The following is a 17342-nucleotide window of genomic DNA, read 5'->3' on the forward strand; positions in this document are numbered from 1 at the left end:
GTTCGCATTAGTGTTTCAGTGTGTACGAGGAAAACCTTGACAGTGATGTCAGCCGCAGACAGAGACAGTAAAGTTAAGAAGGACTTTGTCTTTCCTCAAACGTAGTCTCAGGTCATTAATCTTAATCCCATGTGTACACACACAGCAGAGCAATGACCCCTTCTGTCCACTATATGCCACTGTCCGGATCCAACTGGTCCCATCACCAGAGATTTTCATCACGACGCGATTGCAAAACAAGGATTTTATCATCACAGCGCAGCAGCTTGGGAATGACTGCTGGAGCGTAGTGTTTACGATTAAAGAGTTATTTCATACTCCTTCAGTTGTCACCAAAAACATGTAAATGAGAACAACTTTATCGTAAATTCGGACCACTGAGAGCAGGACACTGACCCGAAGTGTAACAGGTTGTCAGAGTAACCTGCTGTGTGTGTGGCTGCACAGTCACAGTCCCCTGTGTGGTGTAGCCGATCAAACGGTGGCTGTTGTCGTTAACTTCTCCCCTGAAACAACAATACTGTGTTTACGACTCAAAAGATAGATTTGGGGTTTGAAAGGAACTGTTATTTGATCTGTTGATTGGCAGTTCATACGTGGATTAAGTGACTGTTTTATTTACTGACTGTTTTTCTCTTTCTGCTCTGTTGTCGTCTCCAGACGGCCTGCAGTTGTCGGGTGGGATATTCACGATTTGGGAACATCTGTTACCCCCTCAACCCCTGCAGAAATGTACGTCTGTGTGTCATCTTGTTAATTCTTGTGCAGTCATCTGTTTTCTGTCTTGTCTTGTTACAGTCATGTTTACCTGCACCTCTCCCAGCACATATCACACATCAGGATATCCTCATTAATTATTTAAATCTCCTGACAGTGAGCTGTTCCACAGTGAGATAGTGAGACTATAGTGATCATCATTAGGAAGTTGAACTTTTATCTCCATTCCCTCTGGAAAATCAATATATTCTGTGGTAGCAACAGGATTATTATTATTATCATTCATTCATCTTCAACCTCTTGTCCCTGTCGGGGTCGCGGGGGGCTGGAGCCGATCCCAGCTGACATCGGGTGTGAGGCGGCGTACACCCTGGACAGGACGCCAGTCTATCACAGGACACATAGAGACGAACAGAGACAGACAACCATTCACACCTACGGGTGATTTAGAGTCATCAATGAACCGAACACCTGCACGTCTTTGGACTGTGGGAGGAAACCGGAGAACCCGGAGAAAACCCACGCAGACACGGGGACAACATGCAAACTCCACACAGAAGGGCCCCAGCCGGGTTCAAGCCAAGAACCCTCTTGCTGTGAGGCGACAGTGCTAACCATCGTGTCGCCTCATTATTATTATTATTGTTGTTGTTGTTGTTGTCAGACAGTAAGAGTAGTGAGAAACACTGGTATCACCCAAACTGTATAGATATAATTATGTTCCTCCAACAGTTTCCTCACATTCTCGTCTCGTGTTTTCTGCTTTTAAAGGTTTATTAACAAGGAGATGATGTTTTTGGTTATTGCTGAAGCTCACTTCAACTCCTGCTGTTCTTGGGCCGTACTCATAAAAACCTTTTATCTTAGCACTAAGAGTTCTCCTAAGGACTAAAAGTTCTTAGTTCAGATTAATTTCTACAAACTTATTCCCAAAGCCTCTGAGACCGACTTTTACTAAGGAGACGTTGAGACGAGAGGGCGGGCTTGACCTCGTTGTTATGGATGACATCATGTTCATCCTTTCTGTGCCCACAGTGATTGGCTGAGAGGGAACGAGTCCCTAAGAGTGAATTTATGATATAAAACACTTCAATGTGGAGGTGAATGAACTGCAGCACTATGTCGGGTCTGGATAGGACGTTTATCGTCTGGAGCAAAATCCTCCTGACCAACAGCACAGCTGCGTTTGTCCTGTGGCCAAACCGCGGAGAGTTGTACCAACTTTAATATGCGGTGATATTTGGTGTTTTTTATTGGTTAGGGATGTGATGTCATCCCTGACCAACTCTACCACATTCATAATGTCATCTCCATTAAGGTGATACTCTGAGTGACTTGGTTTGATAGATTTAGGAGCTACTTTTAGCGCTAAAATGCTTTGTGAATTACACTTACACTCTTAAAAAGTCAGGAGTCCTAAAATTAGGAGTGAAATGCCCCTTATTTTAAAAGAGTTACACGTAAATCTGAAGGTTGGGACCTACTGTTAAGAGGTTTTGTGAATATGGCCACTGAGCATTTGGTTAATATAAACTTTTCATCTCATCTTCATCCGCTTATACGGATCGGGTCGTGGGGGCAGCAGCTTTAGCAGGGGACCCCAAACTTCCCTTTCCCGGGCCACATTAACCAGCTCTAACTGGGGGATCCTGAGGCGTTCCCAGGCCAGTGTGGAGATCTAATCTCTCCACCTGGTCCTGGGTCTTCCCCGAGGCCTCCTCCCAGCTGGCCGTGTCTTGAACACCTCCCTAGGGAGGCGCCCAGGGTTCATCCTTACTAGATGATCCTGAACCACCTCAACTGGCTCCTTTCAACCCTAAGAAGCAGCGGCTCTACTCCGAGTTCCTCACGGATGCTGAACTTCTCCCCCTCTCTCTAAGGGAGACTCCAGCCCCCCTCCTGAGGAAACACATTTCGGCCGCTTGCACCCGAGACCTAATATAAATATATAAATATAAACTTTTGAATAATTCAATTTTATTCATATTTTGCTGCCTTGTGCCGGCTCCATGCTAAGACGTTTGTTGCAGTGCACAGACTCAACTAATCAGAAACATCCATCTTTGATTTCTATCAAAAATTAAAATTGTTCTGTTAACGCTTGTGCTGTATCAGCCAAATTAATTATTTGTGTGTGTGTGTGTGTGTGTGTGTGTGTGTGTGTGTGTGTGTGTGTGTGTGTGTGTGTGTGTGTGTGTGTGTGTGTGTGTGCGTGTGCGTGTGCGTGTGCGTGTGCGTGTGTGCGTGTGTGCGTGTGCGTGCAGAACAATGGCGGCTGCAGTAGGAATGCTCGTTGTGAGTATTTGGGTGATGGTCAGAAGAACTGCTCCTGCCACAGAGGCTACGTGGGTGATGGTTTGGATTGCCATGGAAACACAAACAATGTGAGTCACATGACCTCTGACTCTCCCCTCACCTCTGACCTCCCACTGCCTCCCCCCTCACAGGAAGTTGTGTTTTCTGTCTGTCTTGCAGGAGCTGTTCCGACAACAAGAAAACTCCTTTTTCCGTCGAATGCTTTCTGTGAGTCACGTTGAAATCCACGTAAATTAAACCTCCAGTTATTAACGTGACACTAAAACTTAGATCATGGGTTCCCAAACATTTTCGCTCCTTCTGCTCTCTGGGTTGATCTTCATTTAAAGCAATTCTTACCTTTCTTGCATGTCTCACGGCGCTTCCTTCGAGAGTCCCACCCTCTTCCCCCTGCCTGACCTCTGAAGCACCCCTGTGTGTTGAGAGAGAAATGCTGCGTTCAAGAGCCATAGGAAGTCCGAAATTTCGGACCTCCAACTTGGCAAAATGCACTGGAATGACTGTCCAAGTGGAACCTCCTACTATTGAATTCGACCTACCACAGATTCCAGTGCACTTTGCATAGTTGGAGGTCCGAATCTTAGACTTCCCATGGCACATGAACGCAGCATTATCAGAGCATGTGAAACAGAGCGACGATGACCGACAGGAAGCTCCGCAAATAATTTAAATCGGACCGAATAAAATTATTGGTCAGACTTTTATCTGAAACATAAGACTTGAGTATTCATCTCATCTCATCTCATCTTCATCCGCTTATCTGGGGTCGGGTCGCGGGGGCAGCAGCTTTAGCAGGGGACCCCAAACTTCCCTTTCCTGGGCCACATTAACCAGCTCTAACTGGGGGATCCTGAGGCGTTCCCAGGCCAGTGTGGAGATCTAATCTCTCCACCTGGTCCTGGGTCTTCCCCGAGGCCTCCTCCCAGCTGGAGGAGGCTTCCAATTCAACACCTGGTGGATTTCTTTTACATATTAGTGCCGTACGCTTATTAGGAGCATTTTATTACAAAAGAAAAGTGTAAAAATGCCAGAAAGGTAAGAATTGCTTCAAAGTGCCTCAGTGCTTACACATGAAATTGAAGCAATCACGACATGGGAACTCTGATTCTAAGTCTGAAACTGATATTAAAATACATTTTTTCTGGGAGATATGACGATACAAATTGTCAAAACTTTATAAAAATGTCTACATTATAATTTGTTTATATTTATTTCTAACCTAACAGCGGCCGAACTGCATTTCAGCGATACTTACGTCATTTTGCTGACGCTTAATGTTCTGATTCTTGCACATTATGCTCATTTTGCAAGTATATAACGTTTAGACAAAATAGGCCATATTACCAATGTCGTTATTTCATATTAACTACTTTGTTGCTATATTTGCGTTACCAGAAAATATGCTTTGTCATGATATATGCTGTCATGGAGATATAAAACTACCTATTTAAACTACCATTTAAAATTTAAATTAAATGTATGTTTATGCAGTAACAGCAGCCTCTATACGAGCTTCTTGTATCTCGCAGGCCCTTGATCCGTCATCATGAGTTCACTTTGTTCTCTTTGTGTTTCTCAGAGCTCTCGTAGTCTTTACGGTGATGGACCGTTCACCGTCTTCGTCCCTTTGGCGGAATCCAACAACTACTCCTCTGTGCGTACAGCGTCTCCACTTTGTGTATCATGATAATAATGTGACTAATCTTATGTTTAAGATTTAGACACAAGCACGACCTCAATATTAATCATAAACAAGTCAATTTGTTGTCGGAAAATCTGGAATATGGTTGCTAGTCAGAGTTCCTGCACGTCCGGCAACACCTGGACATTAGAGAGAAGTTTTCCAGTCATGGAAACACCTGGAAAAATCATCAGGTATCCTGGAAATAATCTACGTTGTCCTGGAACATTTGAATAGTGTTCAAGCTTCTCCCTCAGAAACTCGACTTGTTGATTGGATGAGCTGTATGACACTAAAGCAGTTAGTCAACTAGCTGGCTAACGTTATGCTGATGGTTTTTAATTTGGTTTTGTTGCAAAATATCTCACCGAAATTGGTGAATGGACCTTTTTTGTGACTGTGTGACACCTGACGAGTCATCAACATTAAGTAGTAAACGCTTTTGACTTAAAACTACTGGAAATATTTATGTCAACTACCCGCCAGCTCAAGTTTGACTTCAGGCATCTTAACTTTGTAAATTATAAGCTTTTCTGAGAAGAAGAAGAAGAAGAAGAAGAACTTTCTTAATCCCGCAACAGGGAAATTTGATTTTTTCACTCTATTGTTATTAAACATGTTACACACACACAGGCCCAAAATACACACACACACACAGACAGGACCTGTATACATGCAATTAATGGAGAGAGAGAATGGAGGGCTGCCAGTGACCAGCACCCCGAGCAGTTGGGAGTTCAGTGCCTTGCTCAACAGCACCTCAGCAATGCCCAGGAGATGAACTGGCACCTCTCCAGCCACCAGTCCACGCTCCATTCATGGTCCACACAGGGACTCGAACCGGCAACCATCCGGTTCCCAGCCAAGTCACCTATCTAGCTACTGCCGCCCCAGAAAGTGTCGTGTTTTGTGAAGAAAACTCCTTGAAAATGGTATGGTATTTACATCGTGTGTGTGTGTGTGTGTGTGTGTGTGTGTGTGTGTGTGTGTGTGTGTGTGTGTGTGTGTGTGTGTGTGTGTGTGTGTGTGTGTGTGTGTGTGTGTGTGTGTGTGTGTGTGTGTGTGTGTGTGTGTGTGTGTGTGTGTGTAGGTAGAGGAATGGATCCGGTTTGGTCGTGTTTTGGAACTGACACGTTACCACATTGTGTCCTGCGAGATTTTGACCTTAAGTGACCTCAAAACCACCAAGCACGCTGTCTCAACGTCAGGATACACACTGGACTTTAGCCTTCAGCAGGTAACACACACACACACACACACACACACACACACACACACACACACACACACACACAGAGCTAAACTTAGCTTCATTAAAGGCATACCAGCATTCAAGACAATGACATTTTGTGGTGAAACTCCTTCATTTGTATTTCTGCGAGCGGTGGATTTGCTCATGTAGGTTTAGTGAATCTTCGCAAATCTTTTTTCTCAACTTCGACTTTGACCACGCCATGAAAGTACACTTCCTCTGAGACACAGACAACATCGTTCTCTATGCCCTGGTGTTAGACTGACAGGCTGAAGGTTGTAGGGAGGAGGGGAGAATAAATAGGTTTGGACTTTTTTTTTGCTATCACACAGAAAATTAAGTACCAAAAAAAGGTATCAGTTAAAATGTGAACAGTACCCAACCCTCGTGCACATTTGATTTGATTTGATTTATTTATTTAAAACGGAAAACGCACATTAATTAACAAGAGCAACAAAGTCCCACATGTAAATGTGCCAGATTTAGTAATGCAGGCTAATTTTCATCTGCAGTCCCCAGCAGGTTGATGAGTAGGTAAAGACCACACTCTATGACTTATTTATGATCTACACAGACCCAACAATTCCCCCGTAGAGTACGGTGGCGTTGAAAACCTTCCCTATAACAGACAGGAACGAACAGACAGACCCAGCTCTGTGGAAGACGGACATCTGTCTGCACCGGAGAGAGGAATAGAAGGAGAGAGAGAGAGAGAAAAGACGGACAGATGGACAGAGAGAGACACAAAGACAGAGACAGACACACTTCCAGTAACTATAATAATATCTATAGTAATGTGAATATGACTTATTAATACAGCAGAATAGTAGAAACAAGCACAGCTAAGGTGATAGATTATAACAGCAGCAGGAAGCGTCACACAGGACCACGGCAGCAGGCACCACCACGATCAGTAGAGACCTGCGAGACGACAAAGCACAAACAACTCCGGGGAAGAAGTGAATTAGTAACATGCATTGATGAGACATGAAAGATACAGACAGAGAGGAGAGAAGCTCAGAGGATCAGGAAAAGTATTGTCCCCCGGCAGACTAGGCCTATAGCAGCATCATTAAGCAGAACAAAATCAGCTTAAAAATAACAACATTGCTAAGGGCTCGTAAGCCCTAGCTGTAAGTTTTATCAAAGAGGAAAGTTTTAAGTTGCCTCTTAAATATGGGGACAGTGTCTGTAATCTGAATAACACTTGGGAGTTTGTTCCACAGGAGAGGAGCTTGGTAGCTGAAGGCTCTGCCTCCCATTCTACTTTTGGAGACTCTAGGAACGACGAGTTTATTTAAATACATAATAATTTAAGCACAGACAAAGGCATCATGCACAGTCAATGAGCATACACAGTATAAACATAGACAATGAGCATAAGTGCACAAACTACAAGTAAGGACAGAGTAACGTACATTAATCCTGATTATGACTGCATGTCTGATTTTCAAATAGCCATTGTTTTACAGATGTAGAAAATGATTTCAAGGATGTGATGTTCCTTTGTTCTGTGGGTATAGTAATCCAAGTATGTGCTGCTCCATAAGAAAAGACTGACTGCCCAAAACTACTTTTTTTACAAGGAGTTTTACAATCCGTTCTGTTGCAGATGCTCTTTCTGTAGATGTGTTATGATTTTGTGTGATGAGTTCATTGAGTGGAGCTGGAGCCAAACGATGAAATATTTTATATTCAAGTAAAATGTCGGCTAATTTAATCATGTTTTCCCAGTTTAATGAATTATATTTAGTTAGGATTTTACAATAATGATATGATTTTGACTTTTTGTCCAGCGTCTATTTATAAAGTGTCTCCACTGATCTTAATGTGGTCCGTCCTGTTTGTGTCCAACTGGTGAAACAGGAGTTCATGTGTGTTAAAATCAGGCCATTCATGTACAACTTTGAGGCCTCCATAGTTAAATTATTCCTAATATGTCTGATGTTTGTCAAATTAAATTTGATTCTGGTTCACTACTTTTTTAACTTGTGATTTAAAAGTTTTGAGTCTATTAATATTCCTCTATATTTAAACCCCTTGTACCACTAAGAGTGTTCTTCCCTCTATCGCATGGGCGTCAAACTGATCCAGTAAAGCTCCGCTGTGGCTGCAGGTTTTCATTCTAACCAAGCAAAAACACACCTGGTCCAACAAATCAACTGTGTGAAGACAGTTCAGGTGATTGAGTAAGTCGAGTCAGGTGTGTTTTTGATTGGTTGGAATGAAAACCTGCAGCCACAGCGACCCTTTACTGGATCAGTTTGACACCCATGCTCTATCGTAACAGGAGGATCTGGATCCTTATTTGCAGATTTTGCAAAAAACATACATACTGTTTTATTGACATTGAGGTGCAGACATGAGTTTGCCAACCAATTTGTGATGTTGACCATTGTAGCTGATAACATATCTGCTGCTTGCCTCCTGATTTTAGCATGTAGATATATGACTGCATCATCAGCATACATCTGAAAGGTAACAGTGGAGCAGATCATCATGGAGCGGTTAAAATGACTCATGTCTGTTGAGATTGATGAGTTTAAAATCCCTCTCTCTCTCTGTAAACTCTGTCTCTCTCTCTGTAAACTCTGTCTTTGTCTTCAACCGTTTCACAATGCACCTTTCCACTCACCTCGCCTTTGTTTCTACCCGTCTGCCTCACCGCTCCCTGTCTTCGTCTCTGTGCAGGGTTCAGTCTGGATCAACAACAGATCGAGGATCGTGAAGAGCGATTACACCACGTTTAACGGAGTCATTCACCACATCGACACGATGTTGACGCCCTACAGGCTGCAGGACAAACCGAGCATCAAGCCTAACACGGTGCGCTGAGTTTGCTTTAAATTAATAAAGTGATTGATGATCAATCACAATTGACAGACAGGCGGTGTGACCTCTCTCCTTCTTTCTCCATTTAGATGAACTTAACGTCAGCGGCTGAGTTTTATGGTTACAGTCGCTTCTACAAACTCGTGGAGGTAAAAATCCACCTTCTCCTTAAAATACCCTTCCACCACTTAACCTATCTGTCTCTTATTACATCAACTCCTTCCTCTACTGCACTCTTCACCTTTGTTTAAATGAGAACACAAACAAAACTTACCTATCATAACTTATACTGCTAATGTGAGGACTGACAGTGTTATTTACTGTGTACTCTTTTCCTACAGGATGCAGGGTTACTCCCTGTGCTCCAGATGTCCATCCACCAGCCGTTCACCATGTTCTGGCCCACAGACAAAGCCCTCAGCTCCCTGTCAGCTGAAAGACAGCACTGGCTCTCCAGCCCAGATCACCGAGATCAAGTGGCTGCCTTGGTGAAGGCTCACATCATACGCAACTCCAAGGTAGGAAGAGGAGAAGGAAGATGATCAGTATCAAACAGGGCTTGACACTAAGTTACTTCCCAAAGAGCAAATGTGCATAAAAAACCTTTGGGGTGCAATGAAAATTAATCAAATAATATGCTCTTACTTCATAAACGGATACGAGAAGACATTTACAATCAAACTGATTTAATTAATCTCATCTCATCTCAACTCTTATCCGCTTATCCGGGGTCGGGTCGCGGGGGCAGCAGCTTTAACAGGGGACCCCAAACTTCCCTTTCTCGGGCCACATTAACCAGCTCTAACTGGGGGATCCTGAGGCATTCCCAGGCCAGTGTGGAGATATAATCTCTCCACCTGGTCCTGGGTCTTCCCCGAGGCCTCCTCCCAGCTGGACGTGCCTGGAACACCTCCCTAGGGAGGCGCCCAGGGTTCATCCTTACCAGATGATCCTGAACCACCTCAACTGGCTCCTTTCAACGCAAAGGAGCAGCGGCTCTACTCTGAGCTCCTCACGGATGCTGAACTTCTCACCCTATTGATTTAATTAATTTTAATTCAAAATATACACTAGTTTTAGTTTTGATTTAGTTTTTTTCGACTTCAAAATCGTATATTTATATTCAATTATCATGTAATTAGTTATACTTTAAACTGATTTAAAGTGCATACGGTTGAAGATTAATTTAAACCCAAATTCATAAAAAATCTGGGGAAACAGCGCTCCATTTATACGAAATGTTACACTTTGTATTGGGGAGGGGCGTGAGTGATCAATTCTGAGTAGTTCTTGTTTCAAATTAACTCGATTGTTAAACTACGGCACTCAAGTTTTCTATGTGTGGGTGCAGCACCTTTTGCTTTTGACCCAAGACACGAACACCTTCGATTTCTCACCATCAGAGAAGGTGTGTGACCTACATGACGGGGTTATTGTGCAAGGCCCAGACCACATGGAGCGTGAAAGCAGTGACGTTTGGGGTTGCAACGTCGAGGTACTGGACACCCTCTTCAGGAGGGCTGGTTTGAAAATATGGACATCAACGAGCTAGAAGCTTGTTTCAGTGAGTCGTGCATTCGTCCTCAGAAAAACCCACTGGAGCGGTGAAAGTCCAGCAGACACAGGGACAAAAAACTGAGCGTTGTGTCAAAGCAGCAGCTGCTGATACCGGCCACCTCTGTGCCAAAGGAGCACATGTTCTCTGATCATTACGAATGAATACGAACAAGGATTTAATTACGTTTTTGTGAGGAAACAATGTTTTAAAGTTGTGGTTGTGAAAAAATAAATCTTTAAATGGCAACTGTGAGGTTTGATTGAGAATAAGCACCAGGTGTTGGGTAGGCTGTGCTGCATCATTATTCCCGCAGGAAGATGAGTTGCGTTCTAAAAATGGATCTAGAAAAACGAGTGCTCGATTGGCCCTTGAGGAATTGATGCGGGCCCTCGATCTTGGAATTAACTACTCGTACCCATCCCTACTCGGTATTCATTCATAGAAACACAGTTATTACTGTAACATGCTGCTGTCTCGCTGTTTAAGCCGGCACATCTCGTGATGCTGCATCTGTATGCAGATATCTGTTTATAGAGACGCTGTGTCTCAATTCCTACTCCATTCTTGTGTCTCACATTGATAATCGGACCGTAAACAATGACTGGCACTCAGAAGAGGAAGTCTTGGCTCAGATATCCACTGGCTACACTAGAAAGCCTGAAATACGTCTGCCTGTCAATCAATCGATCAACAGTCAATGTGATTTTCTTTGTGTGTGTGTGTGTGTGTGTGTGTGTGTGTGTGTGTGTGTGTGTGTGTGTGTGTGTGTGTGTGTGTGTGTGTGTGTGTGTGTGTGTGTGTGTGTGTGTGTGTGTGTGTGTGTGTGTGTGTGTGTGTGTGTGTGTGTGTGTGTGTGTGTAGGTGATGGGTATCAGTCAGCCGGATAGATTCTCATCGTTCCGCACCATGCACGGATCCACCATCAAGTACAGCTGTGACAAGACCCTGGTGGTGAGAAAACACACACACACACACACACACACACACACACATACAAACCAAACAGGAAGCCATGTTGGCATCTGCACCTGCCAGCTGGCTGTTGCTATGGTAACTAGTGTTGTCTCATGTTGGTGTGGTGATGTTGGAGAGAACACCATTTCACACTGACAGACACAACATCCTGTGTCCCGCTGACCCCGACAATCAATGGATCAATGAACCGAGAGCTGGTAACAGGAAGTGATTTTAGCCCGACATCAATTGGTGATGTCTTCCTGCTTCATCAGCACGACCCGCAGAGGAGAGACGCTGCATTGAGCCTGATGTGCTCATTAACCTTCTCTGGTGTCACACAGAGAGAAATACTGTCGCTGTTCCTCATCCATCATAAATAGAGCTGAGTATCGATAGGGATACCTTGAATACCGATACCACAACGATACTTTGTGTGAATGAAAACAGCTTAATGAGTAGTAGTAGTCATTTAGAGCAATAAGTCAACTAATTGACCCATATAAATATATATATCCGGTGTCATTAACAGGCGGCAGACTTACTCAGTCACTGAGGGATGCGTGTATATACACACACCCCTCAGCGACTGAGTAACATAATTTTTAATCATTTTTTAAAGTGCCCACAGCCGCTCGCTATAAGTCTGCCGCCTGTTAATGACACTGGAAAACTATTTCAGATTTGAATTCTGAATGTGTCGGAAAAAATCAGCAAGGTGACTGTCTGAACGGGCGCCATAGGCAGGCAGCTAGGCTAACGTTACTCACGTGTTTAGGTGGGAGGTCGTGTTCGTCCAGGACGAGTGATGGGAAAAGATTTTCTTACAAAGTTTCATGTGAGCTTCTTGAGGTCATCCTTATTCTTTTCAAAGTGATCCAATATTTTAGACGTTTTTTCCTGACATGGTTGGCTTTTAACTGTTAACTGTCTAACCGTGATGTCAAAGAGACCTGCTGTGTTAAAAAAAAAAAAACACACTGAGGGCACACTCACACTTTCTGTCTGTACCGTGCCCCGTTCTTTAGGGTACTTGTCCCCCCCTCCCTCTCCCCCCGCGACCCAGGCCCGTTTGTACTCACACTACCTGGGACTCGGTGAATGCTTCTTGCTGCCCATACGTCATCACGCCGTAACACGTCACACGCATAGATTGAAGTCATCGCCATAAGTTGCTTTGTTTACAAAAGCGTGTGGTCTTTTGGCCACATAATGGAAAGCAGCGCTGTTTTTGAATCTTTTCATCGACCAAATCTGCAGTAAACACTCCACCTCCGCATCACACCAACGTGAACCTTTCACCGCCATTGTGTTAAATGTCCGTGTATGGTCTGTCCTTCTTTTTTCTATGTCCGAACAGGCGCACAGAAAATGACATTAGAACCGTTGTAGGCCTCGTGCTCGTGCTCCTGAATGTGCTCACGCTTGTGCTTGTACATATGCAAACGTGCTTTACAAAAGCCCACCTCTCCCAAGCGCTCACACTGGTCAAACGAACTAGACTTTAGCCGTGAAATGTGCTTGGGCACAGTCCAGATGGACAGTGTGAGTGCGCCCTGAGTGTCACGACTTCCTGTATCTGGCCCTCAAATTAAAAGCGCTCCAGCCTTTTAGGCCGGAAAGTCACTTTAAGTCATCTGAATTCTACTTTCATACCAGCCAACACTTATTCTACTGTGTGTGTGTGTGTGTGTGTGTGTGTGTGTGTGTGTGTGTGTGTGTGTGTGTGTGTGTGTGTGTGTGTGTGTGTGTGTGTGTGTGTGTGTGTGTGTGTGTGTGTGTGTGTGTGTGTGTGTGTGTGTCTGCAGGGGGCCGTATGGTTAAATGAGAACAAAGCCAGGATAGTCGAGCGCTTCATGGACTTCAAAGAGGGCGTGGCATATGGCATCGACCAGTTACTGGAGCCACCTGGCCTGGGAGCGCTCTGCGACAGCCTGGAGAACAGAACCACTAACGTTAGTAAAGCTAATGCTCTTGCTTTTAATACTGCTTCACTGCTTTAAAACTCACAGTGTATTTGTTAATGCTTGTACTAGCTATAGTAATTACTCTATTACAACTATGTTTACCTCTGATTACCTTGGATGGTCTGTTGAGATAAGAGTTTGGTGGCACAATCAGAGAAACCAATGCTAAGAAAGTCAAATGCAACCTCACACTGTGAGCTGACGAAAACTACAAAACACAATTAGTGAATACTAGGGGTGTGACAAGACACTCAGACAAGACGAGATGAGACGAGACGATACATTGAGTTCACGATAACGAGACGAGACAGGATTTAAATTAGGAACATTGTGTTTCAGAAAGATGCAGAAAAACTAGTCCATGCATTTGTTACTTCTAGGCTCGACTACTACAACTCCTTATTATCAGGCTGCTCCAATAAGTCTGTTAAGAGTCTCCAGTTGGTCCAAATGCTGCAGCTCGTGTACTAACTAAAACAAATAGCAGAGAACATATTTCTCCTGTATTAGCTTCTTTACACTGGCTACCTGTAAAATACTTCTCCTTACCTACAAAGCTCTTATTGGTCAGGCTCCGTCGTATCTTAAAGAGCTCATAGTACCGTATTACCCGACTAAATCGCTGCGCACTGAGAATGCAGGGCTACTCGTTGTTCCTAGAGTCTCCAAAAGTAGAATGGGAGGCAGAGCCTTCAGCTAACAAGCTCCTCTCCTGTGGAACCAACTCCCAAGTGTTGTTCGGGAGGCAGACACTGTCCCCATATTTAAGAGTAAACTTAAAACTTTCCTCTTTGATAAAGCTTACAGCTAAGGCTTACGAGCCCTTAGCTATGTTGTTATTTTTAAGATGATTGTGTCTGGGAGCTGGGTCTGTCCGACGTTCCTGCCTGTTGTGGGGAGGGTTTTCGTTGCCACCGAATTGTTGGGCTATACCTACTTTGTAAAGAAGTGTCCTGAGATGACTTTGGTTACAATTTGGCACTATAAATAAAACTGAGCTGAATTGGATTTTAACACTAATTTTAAATTTAAATTTCAGCAGAGAGCTGTGGCGGTGCTGCAAGTGTCTTTGCATAGTGCTTGTGTTAGCCGCGTTGTAGCCTACAGTGCTCGCGCCGGTAGAGTACACCCTCCCCTCCCCTTCCCCGGGCAACTGCGAAGCATTTTATTCTTGATTCCCAACCTCGCGCTGTAGGCCTAGGCTGAAAGATAATGTCAATAAATCAGTCAAACACTGTTGACCTGTTCCCATGGAGCCGACATGAAAACTATTAGTAAATGTGTGTCAGTCCGCTGGTCAAGGCAGGTTATCCAGTAGCTGTCACTCAGCTCAGGAGCTGAGATCAACGCGTTCTCTCTACTTGTCACATACGGAGACTTCGGGTCCGTCAGGTGCCGACACTGTGACCATAACTAGTAGCCTGATGTTAAAGAAGCTGCGGGGCTCACGTGTTGCGGTGCTGACGGCACTATCTTCTTACAGTGCTCACTGCTTACATATTGGTCCTGTCTTATTTGTCACTCTGTTGCCACTTTCTCTTACATATTGATATCGCAAGACAACTTTTCATCTCGCCAAGAAATCGTGTCACATTTTAATATCGGAAGATCTCGTGGGACGACATGGCTCCTCTACAAATACAGATGCATGTCCCCTTCGGATGGTAAAAGCCTGATTCAATGGTGGAAAACCCTGAACATGAAGTCCCTGTTCCAACTTTGGCAACAACTGCAACACTGCAAAGCAAACCCAAAAAAAGGGAAGACCGACTTCTCAAAAAGAGTCTAAAAGTGTCAGGCCCAGGCAGGAATGAGGACTCAGATGCGGAGATTCGCGGATCAAAACTGAATTTTATTAACTTGACGCCAAGAAGAGAGACTGGCACAGAGCAAAAAGGCCACAAACAAATAATCACTCCGCACAGGAGGAACAAACAAAAGGGCAAAGTTAACAAATTAATCTCTAAACTATGACGCTCCGTACAGGAGGAATGACAAAAAACAAAGTGAACAAAATAAGTAATAAAACAAGGAATACAAACACCTGAACGTGGAAACAATGAACTCAATGGCACGAACAAGACTGTGGAAAAACGCTGGATACATTCAACATAAGGTGCGAAATAGGGGGAGAAGACACAGACTTTATACACATGAAGGGAGGGGAACCACAGGTGGAAACAATCAAGGATCAGGGGAGGACGTCAGACCGGTGACACAAGAGGAAGGGCAAGTAACCTGGAACGAGAGGAGAGTTACTTTTCAAAATAAAACAGGAAATTAACAAGACAAAAAAACCCAAAGACAGGACAGACCTCACCGCGGCGTGACAAAAAGAGAGTTCGGCTTTAATGCAGCAGCTACGACCATAACTATTGTTTCAAGTGTGACTCCACTACTGCGAGTACCGATACCACTCTGCTGTGATTATTAAACTGATGTCAGTCCTCGTCTCGTAAGCTGAACTGAAGCTCTCTGTGTTAAAAATATCTCAGGGACGCTGTGGGCGCTGCCCCTTCCCTCCAACCTGCCCCTTCAGACACCAAGACACGGTAAGAAAAAAAAAACTTAAACACCAGGAGCTTGTACAACACATGAACTGTTGAGATAAATGTCAGTCCTGCCTTTCAGGGAAAGACGGAGCGTTGTATGAACTATAGGTCCTCCAGGTATGGGCGGACTTGGTATGATCTGGACGATACTTTCAGTCGGCTGGGCTGTAAGAGAATTTGTCAGTTTCCTTCCTGGGTCCAGAAGTGCTGCAAAAACCACTACGGCCGAGACTGTCAAGGTAGGGAAGATGCTCCTGTAGACAGACATCCATCTCATCCAGCCCACAGAGCCCCCCAGAGGCTCCAGTGTTCATGTTAGAGCCATAACCATTTGTGAAGCTACAGATATAAAGATTGTCCTGAATGTGGCACTCATGGTCGATCATTCAAATCTAGGTTTCATCTCTACATTAGATTTTTCTTGACCTGAGGCAGTCGTGTGATTGGTTATGTGTCAAAACGTCTTAACCGCAGTGGAAGAAAAGGTTCTAGTCAAGTATAAGTACCTCAAACGTGTACTTGAGCTGTACTTGAGTAAACATACTTAGTTACATTTCACCTCTTGTTACAACTGTGTTCGACAAACTTAAATGTCAGCCATGAAAACGCAGAGTGATGGTGCATTGTGTCTCTTTTCTTTGTCCTCACTATGTTTTTTTGAAACCAGCCCTTCCCGTGCGTTTCAGTTTGTCCAGGTGGCCTGGAGGCCCCTTGTGGTAACCATGGTGACTGCAACGAAGGTCTGCGTGGTTCAGGAAAGTGTAAATGCCATGAAGGTTTCACTGGAGTTGCCTGTGAAATGTGTGTCTCCAAACACTACGGCCCCAACTGCACAGGTAGGCTAAAACCACGGAACGGTTTTGATCATCTCATCTCATCTTCATCCGCTTATCCGGGGTCGGGTCGCGGGGGAAGCAGCTTTAGCAGGGGACCCCAAACTTCCCTTTCCCGGGCCACATTAATCAGCTCTAACTGGGGGATCCTGAGGCGTTCCCAGGCCAGTGTGGAGGTATAATCTCTCCACCTGGTCCTGGGTCTTCCCCGAGGCCTCCTCCCAACTGGACGTGCCTGGAACACCTCCCTAGGGAGGCGCCCAGGGTTCATCCTTACTAGATGATCCTGAACCACCTCAACTGACTCCTTTCAATGCAAAGGAGCAGCGGCTCTACTCCGAGTTCCTCACGGATGCTGAACTTCTCACCCTCTCTCTAAGGGAGACTCCAGCCCCCCTCCTGAGAAAACCCATTTCGGCCGCTTGTACACACGATCTCGTTCTTCGGTCATGACCCAGCTTTCATGACCACAGGTGAGGGTAGGAACCAAGATTGACTGGTATTTCGAGAGCTTTGCCTTCCTCAGCTCTCTGTTCATCACAACGGTGCGGTAGAGCGACTGCAACACCGCCCCCGCTGCTCCGATTCTCCGGCCAAACTCACGCTCCATCATCCCCTCACTCGTGAACATGAGCCCGAGGTACTTGAACTCCTTCACTTGGGGTCAGGACTCAAAATTC

At 44.6% G+C, this 17342-nt stretch overlaps 1 protein-coding gene across 1 annotated transcript in view; it reads left to right on the top strand.

Moving 5' to 3' along the window:
• Positions 1-17342, top strand: part of stab1 (stabilin 1) — a 126187-nt gene that overhangs the window by 69028 nt on the left and 39817 nt on the right. Inside the window, exons 42-54 of the mRNA XM_083939036.1 lie at positions 661-732; positions 2982-3101; positions 3193-3240; positions 4613-4687; positions 5805-5951; positions 8658-8792; positions 8888-8947; positions 9140-9316; positions 11218-11307; positions 13119-13265; positions 15773-15829; positions 15909-16068; positions 16516-16665. Coding sequence (XP_083795162.1) covers positions 661-732; positions 2982-3101; positions 3193-3240; positions 4613-4687; positions 5805-5951; positions 8658-8792; positions 8888-8947; positions 9140-9316; positions 11218-11307; positions 13119-13265; positions 15773-15829; positions 15909-16068; positions 16516-16665 — 1438 coding nt within the window. The remainder of the gene's footprint in view (positions 1-660; positions 733-2981; positions 3102-3192; positions 3241-4612; positions 4688-5804; positions 5952-8657; positions 8793-8887; positions 8948-9139; positions 9317-11217; positions 11308-13118; positions 13266-15772; positions 15830-15908; positions 16069-16515; positions 16666-17342) is intronic.

Source organism: Echiichthys vipera, assembly GCF_963691815.1.
Source record: "Echiichthys vipera genome assembly, chromosome: X".
Classification (NCBI taxonomy): domain Eukaryota; kingdom Metazoa; phylum Chordata; class Actinopteri; order Perciformes; family Trachinidae; genus Echiichthys; species Echiichthys vipera.